The 12,037-nt window shown below is 46.1% G+C and overlaps 1 protein-coding gene across 1 annotated transcript in view; it reads right to left on the minus strand.

Annotated features, from left to right (window-relative positions):
* Positions 1-226: 226 nt before the first annotated feature.
* Positions 227-12,037, minus strand: part of prdm16 (PR domain containing 16) — a 182,282-nt gene continuing 170,471 nt past the window's right edge. The window contains 5 exon segments of the mRNA XM_042299359.1: positions 227-4,010; positions 4,511-4,694; positions 5,290-5,565; positions 10,866-11,037; positions 11,415-11,584. Coding sequence (XP_042155293.1) covers positions 3,876-4,010; positions 4,511-4,694; positions 5,290-5,565; positions 10,866-11,037; positions 11,415-11,584 — 937 coding nt within the window. The 3' untranslated portion in view covers positions 227-3,875.

Below are 12,037 nucleotides of genomic sequence, written 5' to 3' on the forward strand. Positions count from 1 at the left end.
TGGTCGCATGCATGATTTGATCATCATGGCAAGTGGGCGGGGGGTAGGCCTATTTAGTTATTTAATACATAATCTAAATATCTCACTATCTGTCCATTGCTTTATAAGACATACAACAATTAGGCCTATAACAATTTTGACTATGCAGAGAAGAGAGAGAGAGAGAGAGAGAGAGAGAGAGAGAGTTCTCTGATGGGTACATGACAAATACAAGGGACATTTCATATAAAAAGCACACAGGTTTTTATTGCATATCAATTTCATGTATAAATTCTTCATAGCATTGGAAAGATTACATTTGGTATACATTTCTATTCTACAGAATTAACATCAGAATCATATCAATTCCATGAAATTTCTCTGAAGTACATCTTCAATAATCACAAGCATCAAAAAAACTTCAATTTCAGAATTGTTCAATATTATTCTACAATCCTTTCATTTTTTTCATTACAGCTTTCTCCCACAATCTTTTTTGTATTCATTTAAGAACCACCTGCCCAATACATCTGTAAGGACTTGAAGTCAAACCTACTAACCTAACCACATGTACAATAAGTGCATCTACGGATTCATCATTTTTTATTTCATTTTTTAATTTAAGATACACATTTCACAAATGGACATCATTATGACTGCCAAACACGTCATGCACAATATCTTTTTAATAAACATAACAGAGGTGATACAACTCGGATTCAAATGAAACGAGCACCATCCATTTAAACCCATATTTTTTTCATTGAATTTTTCAGACATATGCAACATTGTTTTTTAAAATACTATACAGTTAAAAAGAAACTTTTTTTTGTTGTTTTTTTGTACTTTTTCCTGTAACAGTGGGGAAAGAACAGCAACCGTATTCTGAAGTTATCAGTTTGTGACCATTTGCCAGATCCTTTCAAAAGCTGGCAATGTGATCTTTGACTTCAATGTGCATCCATAATTCTACAACCGACAGCGCGCACTTATTACAGTAGTACATGACATGAATTACTCCATATATAGTATACCTAAATATTTAGTAACCCCAGTCTCTGCATTTAATAGTAATGTATTGCAAAACAATGTGTTAACCGTGGATCCACATTTAGTATAGCAAGACAGAGACCTCTGTCATCATTATCATCGGACATGAAATGATGCAGCAAAACTAGTATCACCCTGCCACCTGCTGACAAAAAAAATTAAATTACAGTGCTTCAGTTACTGATTTTTTTCCAAGTTCATCATCATTTTAAGTGAGGGTTGATCATCCACTCCAAGTGAGGCAAATCAGGTTAACTCCTAGTAACTCTTTAGTGACAGAGACCCATGCCTGCCCAGTTTGTTGTTTTGGACCCATGCGTTTAAGTGCTGGCCTGAACCTATCCCACCCAGTCCTGAAAGTCTTCATTCACATGTTCAGCGTGAAAGCAACTTTTGCAATTTACAGTGAACAACCCTTCAACTTACAGCGACATGAAATAAAAAAAACCTGCGCAGTATTAAGTGCCATCTCTACCTTTGTCTACAGTTTGGAATGAAATCCCGTAAATGAGAAGATAATTGGGAGGAAGGGAATTGACAAGGGATTTATCAAAAAGAGTGTGTTTGCAAATATGAATACAAAGTGAATAGAAGTCTTTGAAACTTAAAATCCTATGTATGTCATATTTCTCTCCAAACCAGAAGCATTTCCTGGTTTGATTTCTTTCCTAGTTTGACTGTTTAATTCTTTTGCTGGTCTCACAGTACAGTAAATGTGTTCTGCTGGGTGTTAAAACCCTTTACAGACACTCAAACTCATCTCAGTTACAGCTGGAGTAAAGGGTGAACCATCAAGCTATGACCAGCGGGTTATATGCCTCCAAGGAAGAAACATACTCTTCTCAGGATTAAAAGTCTCTCGGCTGTCGAAACCCTCGTGTCAACACTAGTTACAGAACCATTTAACCCCGAGAGTAATGCAAGTTCTACTAACAAGTGGAAATATGATAGAATGCTACACTGTAGTTGGACACTATCTGAAAAACAATGTCGATTTTATCAATGACTGGGCATTCTGAGACATTATTTTTTTCTAAAACCACACGGTCACATTTAAAAAAAAAAAATCCTACAATTTGAAACCATCATAGCAGAATCTGAGCACTAATAAACTGATTGAGTTGATTGGATTTGTTATCGAGTGAAATGTAGTTGCTTATACTTAGGATCAATGATAAGCTAACAATACAATGCCCTGGCATCCAAATCCCCTGACATTCATAGTGAAGGCTTCCATTTCATGAAATGACCACCGTAAGACTTCCAACACAAAACACATCAGCATACTGGTTGAAATGGTTGAACTGAAACGAGACAAACCAAACCTCATGCTAGACACAGCATTGCAAAACATGATCTAAACAATCTAGAACTACCGTGTCACTAGAAATAAAAACAGCTGATTTTCATGCTTTCTTTCCAATTTGGCACACTGGTCTTTCCAGAAAAAAAACCTTGAAACCCAGATTCAAAATCTCGGTCGCGTTTCGATTCAACTTCATTCCTTCAGCAACACTTAAAAGAGGGATAAAACAAAATACGTTTTTTTTTTTCGTGTTTTCATTTGTCACTTGTCTCCAATCGTGACATTTTTTTTTAACCTAAATAAATAGAATTACACACACTCTTTAAATCAAATATATAAGAAGGTAAAAACAACAACTATGACAGCAATTAAAACCCCTCGAAATAGAAATGATTGTCGGAGAACAAAACCTTTTCTATGGGTTATTTGGCACATACCACTCTTGCTATGAACGTCCAGGTTATTTTGTACATCATACAACAATATCATACAATTTTGGTCCTTCACTAAATAATTATATTAACATTTGAGCACAGAGGTGCCTAAAATGAGACAATACTGTTTTATCAAAGAGAAAAACACAAAATGGAATCACGTTAACAAATGAGCAAAAAAGGGAAAAACAGGCTTTCCCTATTCTAACCAATGGACATCCATTTAACCTCTTGTTCACCGGATAACTTTTGAGGTCGAGACTTTGTCCTCTGCAATGCCCATTATATGTTGGGGGCGGTCATTCTCCATGACATCATTGCCATTCGAGCTTGATGCATCATCCTACTGTACTTTCTTCATAAACAAAAGCCAGAGTGCCGTTTCCTGCTCTAACATTTATCATTGTGCTATTATTGATTTGAAACAAGAATGAAGAGAGTGAAGGCATTGGATATGATGGGGGGTCCATCAGCTAACGAGCTAGTTAGTACATCCCCACTATGTGTTGATACTGCTGCTCCTCCCACCCAGTGAAACAGCACCCCCCTATGGACATGCAGTGCATATGTTCCAGACCGACTGTTACTGTATCTGTTGCTATTGAGACATTGTGTTAGACTGTGTAGAATAGATGGGTGTTTTGCTCTCCTAGTGATGCGTTTACACACTCAAACATAACTGTCTCTGAGAGTCCAACCAAAGGGGTTCGCTGGGGCGGAGTGGGCGGGTCTTGTAGAATGACTGGGGTTTGGGGTGGTCAATCCTGGGATGTCCTTCACTCCTCTACAGGGAGGATCTCTGCCTGCGACTGTCTGTTTGTCTGAGGGGCCCCTCGTACACACACGCACTAACGTGGGCATGCACGAATCAATGCGCGTAAGCGCGCGTGCGTACGCACACAAAAACACACACACCCACACACACAGAGAAGGGCAGGAGCCAGTAGTCCTCTCTCTTCTCAGGCCGGGGGTGTGTGAAGTTGAGTTCTCCTCCGTAGTAGCCTCCTACTTTCTGCCGCGCTCTCTCTCTCTCTCTCTCTCTCTCTCTCTCTGTGTCACTTTTCTTATTTTTATCGTGATACTATACTGCCTCCCTCCTCTCTCTCCTAGATGTGGTTGAGTGGGTGAAAGCTGCTCGTCTCGGACGGGCCTCCTCCCAAGCTCAGCCAGGCATCCAGTGAGTTCTGGGAGGACGCGTGCAAAGGGTTGTTCTCCGACAGAGACAGCATCATTGCATAAGCCTGGAGGAGACAGAGAAATGACAAACAAAATCAACATCCATTGGTCAGAAACCATTTTGTGAGTCTCCGCGTTGTCGGCCAATCGAACATGACTGTCATTATTGTCGATAAAACACCTAGAGATGTTCCATCTCGGATTAGGAGTATCGTTTCAACGATTGCAACAAGTCTGGGCATGCAAGAGGTCAAAGGTCAAATGTGACGCTGCTGATGGGACAGTAGGTGTAGTAGAAGGAGAGCATTAATAGCTCAGTTAGTAGGTAAGTTAAGCGAAAGGTAAGGCATGTCAAGGAGAAGAACACTGGTCTTTTATTCAACGACTCTCATCCCGACACTCCATACAGCAACACTGAACAACAATGGCCTCGTTGTCATGCGTTTTCTTCGCTGTGTTTTCCCTTATCATCGAACTCAATCGAACTCAAGCTTCAGGGACCAATGTCCAAAATGATTGGCCACTTTCTGCCTCCCTCGCTCTCTTTCGACGAGAGTCCACCTACCTGGGTTTTAGCCTGCCTGTACAGAGTCTCTTTCAGGGCCTCAGACTCGAGCGAGGCGGTGTTAAAAATGTCTTTAACATCAAAGGGGGGCTCCTCGCTGCTGCTGGCCTTATGCAGCTCCAGGCCCTTGGGGAAGCTGGGCAGGGACTCCAGGTCTAACAGCCCACCGTCTTCCTCTATACACCTGCAGCAGCACCAGGGAGGGGGAGGGGAATGGTAGGGGGGGGATGAGGGAAAGGGGAAGGAGCATCCTCAGTTAGCCCAACCAATACTGTCTTGTAACTCGATGGATGGACTTTTAGATGGCGCATGCATGGTGGGGGCAGATGGACGCACGGACGGATGGAGACGGACGGGATAGGGGCTATGGAGGACATCGAGAGAGAGAGAGAGAGAGAGAGAGGACCACGGATGCACTGAAAGGGAAAGGGGGAGCTAAAAGGCTCAACCATTTGGAGCCACTGTGCTCGGTGCGGGGAGAGAGAGACTGACAGACAGGTGGACATGGAATGGAACTGTGAGAGTTCTATCTGCATCCCGACACCCTTTTGTCACCGTCTAGCTCTCGTTGACCTCACTGCACTGCCATTACAGGGAGGGCAGGTCATGCATTGTTACATTTGATTAGTTTTGTTAGTTGGAATGGGAGGAGACAAAGGTGGCTGTTGTGATTGGGTGGGTATGTTTGTGGAGGTGTTGTGTGGTGTGCTGTACGTGACTGTCTGAATTTGTCTGTAGTTGTGTGTAACTACGTCTGTATTCTACCAGATAGGACATACCTGCGGGTGTGTTCGTAGCTCATGGCTAGCGGTGTGGCCTCCTCCTCTTCTTCCGCCTCCTCCTCTTCTTCGTCCTCGTACGCCTCCGGCGTAACCATAGTGACCGGGGAGGGGGACTCAGGCGCCTCGTCCTGAGACTTCTCTGTCAGGCTGCCTTCCTCCTCCTCTTCGTCATCTCCCTCCGCCTCCTCCTCCTCTTCCTCCAGCCCCCGGGCTGCCATCTTGGAGTTGGACAGGCTGTGGCTAGATGGACGCTCCTCTTCCGCAACCTCTGACCTGCAACGACGAGAACCTTATTGATTTTGCACTTTATTTCTAGCAACAACAAAAAAAAAATTTCCTTTCATTTCAATAAAATACAATCTATTATATTCTTAAAATGTCTTGGTTGACCCCCATTGGGTTTAATAGGTGGAACTATGCATCCAAATAATAGAATGCCGTCTGTTTTCTCTCCTCATCTCCTCACATTCACTGCTCAGCTCACTATTTCCACCCATTCTGCTTTGGCTAGATGAGCGGAGACGAGGGAGAGAAGACGGGAGGAGAGGATGGCCCTTTTAGCTCCATATTAGGACTTTGATTGGTCTTTCTAGGCCCACTGCCCTAGCTGCCTCAGTGGGCCCCGGCCAGGCATCCCCTCTGTCTGTCTGCCTGTCTGTCCCCTGTCTGTCTGTCTGTCAATAGGCAATGAGTCATACTTTGCACAGCCATAACTAAGATGCCAGGAGCTCCGTTGACAGCGAGCAGAGCCCCATTCCCACTATCCAAGCAAACACACGTGTGTCGACAATTGTCAAGACCCGTTTCAAAGGGGAAACGGAGACGAATGATTAATTGGCTAATTCCTGAGAACCAGTATATAGGCAAGAATGGCTCAAATGGTTAGTTTGGGCCCCGATTCTGGATGCTGTGTGTGTGTGTGTGTGTAGGAGTGTGTGTGTGTGTGTGTGTGTGTAGGGAGGGCGATGGCTGCTCAGCAAAGCAGCCATTGTGACCTGCCGCCTTTACATTATCCAGCCCCCCCCCCCTCTCCGCCGCTTCATACCCCATGATGTCATTTCCTCAGGGGGAGCGCGTTTACCCTAGGAGAAGCCGGACAGACGGACATTTATCAAACCAGACAGGATACCTTCGGGGAGCGAAAGGGACAGAGGGGTGGTGGGGGTGGGTGCTTGTTCTCCTCTTTCAATCTAGATTAAATATTGTATAATCAAATTGGCAGGGGCTGTGTGGGGGGGATATAGGGACGCGGCTCTGACGCTGGGCCCTGCGTTTTGTCACTTAGTCTAAACACGTCAGCCGTGTGTTTGTGTTAGCAACCTGGGAGACTGTTTCAAATGGAGTCTCCCTGAGGACCTGCACTGCCAGCCTACCCTCCAACAACAGGCATACCCCCCACAACAGGCCTACCCTCCAACAACAGGCATACCCCCCACAACAGGCCTACCCTCCAACAACAGGCATACCCCCCACAACAGGCCTACCCTCCAACAACAGGCATACCCCCCACAACAGGCCTACCCTCCAACAACAGGCATACCCCCCACAACAGGCCTACCCTCCAACAACAGGCATACCCCCCACAACAGGCCTACCCTCCAACAACAGGCATACCCCCCACAACAGGCATACCCCCCACAACAGGCATACCCCGCCACAACACGCCTACCCTCCAACAACAGGCATACCCCCCACACAGGCTACCCTCCAACAACAGGCATACCCCCCACAACAGGCCTACCCTCCAACAACAGGCATACCCCCCACAACAGGCCTACCCTCCAACAACAGGCATACCCCCCACAACAGGCCTACCCTCCAACAACAGGCATACCCCCCACAACAGGCATACCCCCCACAACAGGCATACCCCGCCACAACATGCCTACCCTCCAACAACAGGCATACCCCCCACAACAGGCCTACCCTCCAACAACAGGCATCATACCCCCACAACAGGCCTACCCTCCAACAACAGGCATACCCCCCACAACAGGCATACCCCCACAACAGGCATACCCCGCCACAACATGCCTACCCTCCAACAACAGGCATACCCCCCACAACAGGCCTACCCTCCAACAACAGGCATACCCCCCACAACAGGCCTACCCTCCAACAACAGGCATACCCCCCACAACAGGCATACCCCCCCACAACAGGCATACCCCGCCACAACAGGCCTACCCTCCAACAACAGGCATACCCCCCCACAACAGGCCTACCCTCCAACAACAGGCATACCCCCCACAACAGGCCTACCCTCCAATAACAGGCATACCCTCCCCCACAACAGGCCTACCCCCACAACTTTTGAGCACAAGAAACGCCCAGTCCAGCTCTACTCCCCCCACACACACACTGTCCACTGTCCCCGCCCCTCTGCACACTGTGTAGTGCCCCATACACCACTCCTTACCTCACAGGCTAGACAGTGTCCAGGAGAGAGGGGAAAAAACACTCGAGCGAGACAAGTGACTAGACCGACTTGACTTTGTTTACAAACACTTTGTGGAGAGGAGACGCATGAGCGCACAGATAGGCATACACACAGCTGTGTGTCTGTGTTCAATGAGGGGGAGTGGGGAGTGCTTCAGTCAAAGTGTGTGTGTGTGTGTGTGTGTGTGTGTGTGTGTGTGTGTGTGTGTGTGTGTGTGTGTGTGTGTGTGTGTGTGTGTGTGTGTGTGTGTGTGTGTGTGTGTGAGTGTGTCTGGGATGGACAGAAAACAGAGCACTTATTTTGAATTACAGATATTAAAATGCCAGACTTGCTTGTTCTGGATGGTTCTGCACTATTGATCCCAGATGGCAGAGGGGCTAAATTACCCCTGAGTTCTGTTAACTTTTATGTCTACTGACCAGGGAGGGAGGGAGAAAAAGACAGAGAGCGAGAGAAACAGACAGACAGAAAGAGATTGAAAGAGAGAAAGACAGGGAAAAGGATGGATATATTGAGAGAAAAGAGAGGGAGAGAGGGAGAAAGATGGATATATTGAGAGAAAAGAGAGTGAGAGAGGGTTTTGCTGATTTTGTACGTTTGCCCTCTGACAAAGTAATGATCAGTCTATCATTGTAATGGTAGGTTCATTTGAACAGTGAGAGACAGAATAACAACAACAACAAAAAAAACACATGTCAAAAATGTTATAAATTGATTTGCATTTTAATGAGGGAAATAAGTATTTGAACCCTCTGCAAAACATGACTTAGTACTTGGTGGCAAAACCCTTGTTGGCAATCACAGAGGTCAGACGTTTCTTGTAGTTGGCCACCAGGTTTGCACACATCTCAGGAGGGATTTTGTCCCACTCCTCTTTGCAGATCTTCTCCAAGTCATTAAGGTTTCGAGGCTGACGTTTGGCAACTCGAACCGACAGCTCCCTCCACAGATTTTATATGGGATTACGGTCTGTAGACTGGCTAGGCCACTCCAGGACCTTCATGGGCTTCTTCTTGAGCCACTCCTTTGTTGCCTTGACTGTGTGTGTTGAGTCATTGTCATGCTGGAATACCCATCCACAACCCATTTTCAATGCCCTGGCTGAGGGAAGGAGGTTCTCACCCAAGATTTGATGGTATATGGCCCCGTCCATCGTCCTTTTGATGCGGTGAAGTTGTCCTGTCCCCTTAGCAGAAAAACACCCCCAAAGCATGTTTCAACCTCCATGTTTGACGGTGGGGATGGTGTTCTTGGGGTCATAGGCAGCATTCCTCCACCTCCAAATACGGCGAGTTGAGTTGATGCCAAAGAGCTCCATTTTGGTCTCATTTGACCACAACACTTTCACCCAGTTGTCCTCTGAATCATTCAGATGTTCATTGGCAAACTTCAGACGGGCACGTATATGTGCTTTCTTGAGCAGGGTGACCTTGCGGGCGCTGCAGGATTTCAGTCCTTCACGGCGTAGTGTGTTACCAATTGTTTTCTTGGTGACTATGGTCCCAGCTGCCTTGAGATCATTGACAAGATCCTCCCGTGTAGTTCTGGGCTGATTCCTCACCGTTCTCATGATCATTGCAACTCCACAAGGTGAGATCTTGCATGGAGCCCCAGGCTGAGGGAGATTGACAGTTCTTTTGTGTTTCTTCCATTTGCGAATAATCGCACCAACTGTTGTCACCTTCTCACCAAGCTGCTTGGTGATGATCTTGTAGCCCATTCCAGCCTTGTGTAGGTCTACAACTTGTCCCTGACATCCTTGAGGAGCTCTTTGGTCTTGGCCATGGTGGAGAGTTTGTAATCTGATTGATTGATTGCCTCCCTTTAAGAGTGTGCTCCTAATCTCAGCTCGTTACCTGTGTAAAAGACACCTGGGAGCCAGAAATCTTTCTGATTGAGAGGGGGTCAAATACTTATTTCTCTCATTAAAATGCAAATCAGTTTATAAAATTTTTGACGTGTTTTTCTGGATTTTGTTGTTGTTATTCTGTCTCTCACTGTTCAAATAAACCTACCATTACAATTATAGACTGATCATTTCCTTGTCAGTGGGGAAACGTACAAAATCAGCAGGGGATCAAATACTTTTCCCTTCACTGTATATAGAGAAAAGAGAGTGAGAGAGGGAGAAAGAGTGAAAGAGAGAAATAGAAAAACAATCAGCCCAACTGGCATGAAGACGGCAGAGCGAAATCAAGGAGGAACCACTACGTGTCATTAAAAGAACCCAACATGCCTGCCTAGGGCTTATTGAAGAAGACGGCTCGGATATTTCCCCCAGAACACGTCTGTCAGAGCCAGTACATGTTCCCGACATCGCCCAACACTGGTTCGTATTCATTATGAGCCAAATGCAAGAAAACAGACTGAACCTACCTGGACTTGTCCAAAAAGAAATGCATGATTTCATTTTCAGTTGCAAAACATTTTACTAAGGTGTGCACTAATGAACATGACCGTGCTAAGCACTAGCTGCTCTCTATATACCTGCGCAGGGCCGTAGACAAGAGAAGGCCAGAAGCTCTGGTATATGTCTATCCCTGGTTAGAACCTGGGAATTTTCTTTCAGTTGAGGAGAAATTAGTCGTTGAGAACTGAACTGTCAGAGCAGAGTTAAGGGGGGGGGCATTTATAGAGCTGTACTGTACAGTGTCTACTATACTGTACTGTACTCCACCTAAAGCCTGTTGGAGTAACATTCAACCACTAGAGGGCAGAGTATGTACAGTTTCACCATAGACACACATCTGACAGGGGAGTAGAGACAGTGTTAGGAAGGTGTGTGTGTGTGTGTGTGTGTGTGTGTGTGTGTGTGTGTGTGTGTGTGTGTGTGTGTGTGTGTGTGTGTGTGTGTGTGTGTGTGTGTGTGTGTGTGTGCTATGTAAACAGAGGTCATTCGCTGAACCATGCTTGCGTGATGATGAATGTCCTTGCCTGAGACCTGAAGACTTGTGTTGGCTCCCCAAGCCAATGCCTTGGCTTTAGCTCACCGGGCTCACACAGTCTTGTGGTAGGAGACTGGGATTCAAAACCCCTTTCTGACTAGTGTCACATATTTGTAGAGAACATTACGAGTGCTCTGTTCTGAGCTTGTGTGTCCATGTGTGTGTGTGTGTGTGTGTGTGTGTCCTACCTCTTGTCTGTTGAGCTGGATGCCTGGTTCAGCTCGCTGTTGGAAATGAAGTTGCGGATTTCCGAGAAGTACGAGTCCTCCTTCTCATCTAAAAGTGCATGATTGTCTGGCTCGGAGTTGGGAGAGGAAGCGTTGTTTCCTAGGTTGGAGAGGATCCCAGAGTGTTGACTCACTGTAAGCAGGAAACACACCACCGTTAGCCACAGCATATGGAGCTATAATAAACAGCTGGAATCGGGGACTACACTGCACATTTTAATGACACACTAAGCTATACACTACATATGTCAACGTTATTACGTACATGACACTCACCACCAGGGAGGAATAAAATTGGTAAAATAAATGCTGAACCCGGAAAGAGATGGCCGGCGCCGAGTAACAACTGTTAATGTCGAAAGGGATAGTTCAGGATTTTGGCATATCCGTTTCCTTACCTCGAAAGCAGTCGACAGACAACGAGTGACTGCAATCCACGTTACCCACACAAATATCGAAACATGTCAAAATCGTTGAGCTGGGGGTTAATTAGGCGAACGGGGGACCCACCGGGGATGCTCTCATGCTCGTGCTTCTTGAGGTGACGGTCCAGGTTGGTCTGCTGGCCGAAGCAGCGGTTGCACAGGTGACACTTGAAGGGCTTCTCCTTGTTGTGGATGTTACGAACATGCCGCTGGAGGTTGGAGGAGATGCTGAACGAACGGTCACAGTATTTACACCTGAGTAGAAAATACGGGGAGGGAGGGGTAAGTTTGATTTCTGATTTTTTTTACATTTTTGTGCAGGTAATGTAAAGGTGGTAGGTTGTAATGCCAATACCGCTCAATGCATTGAATCTGAGTTTAAAGAGAAAGGGAGAAAGACATAGAAGCAGAGAATGAGAGGGATGCAGAGAGAGAGAGAGAGAGAGACAGAGACAGAGACAGAGAGACACAGACAGAGAGAGAGAGACAGAGAGAGAGACACAGACAGAGACAGAGAGAGAGACAGAGAGAGAGAGAGAGAGGGAGACAGAGACAGAGAGACAGAGACAGAGAATAGAGAGAGAGAGAGAGAGAGAGAGAGAGAGAGAGAGAGAGAGAGAGAGAGAGAGTAGGCTAGACTGGTAGCGGGGCATAGACAGGCAGGGAAAAGGGAGCTCGGGAAGCTGAGAAAGAGCGAGAGATAGAGTG

This window comes from Oncorhynchus tshawytscha, linkage group LG16 (assembly GCF_018296145.1).
Source record: "Oncorhynchus tshawytscha isolate Ot180627B linkage group LG16, Otsh_v2.0, whole genome shotgun sequence".
Taxonomy (NCBI): domain Eukaryota; kingdom Metazoa; phylum Chordata; class Actinopteri; order Salmoniformes; family Salmonidae; genus Oncorhynchus; species Oncorhynchus tshawytscha.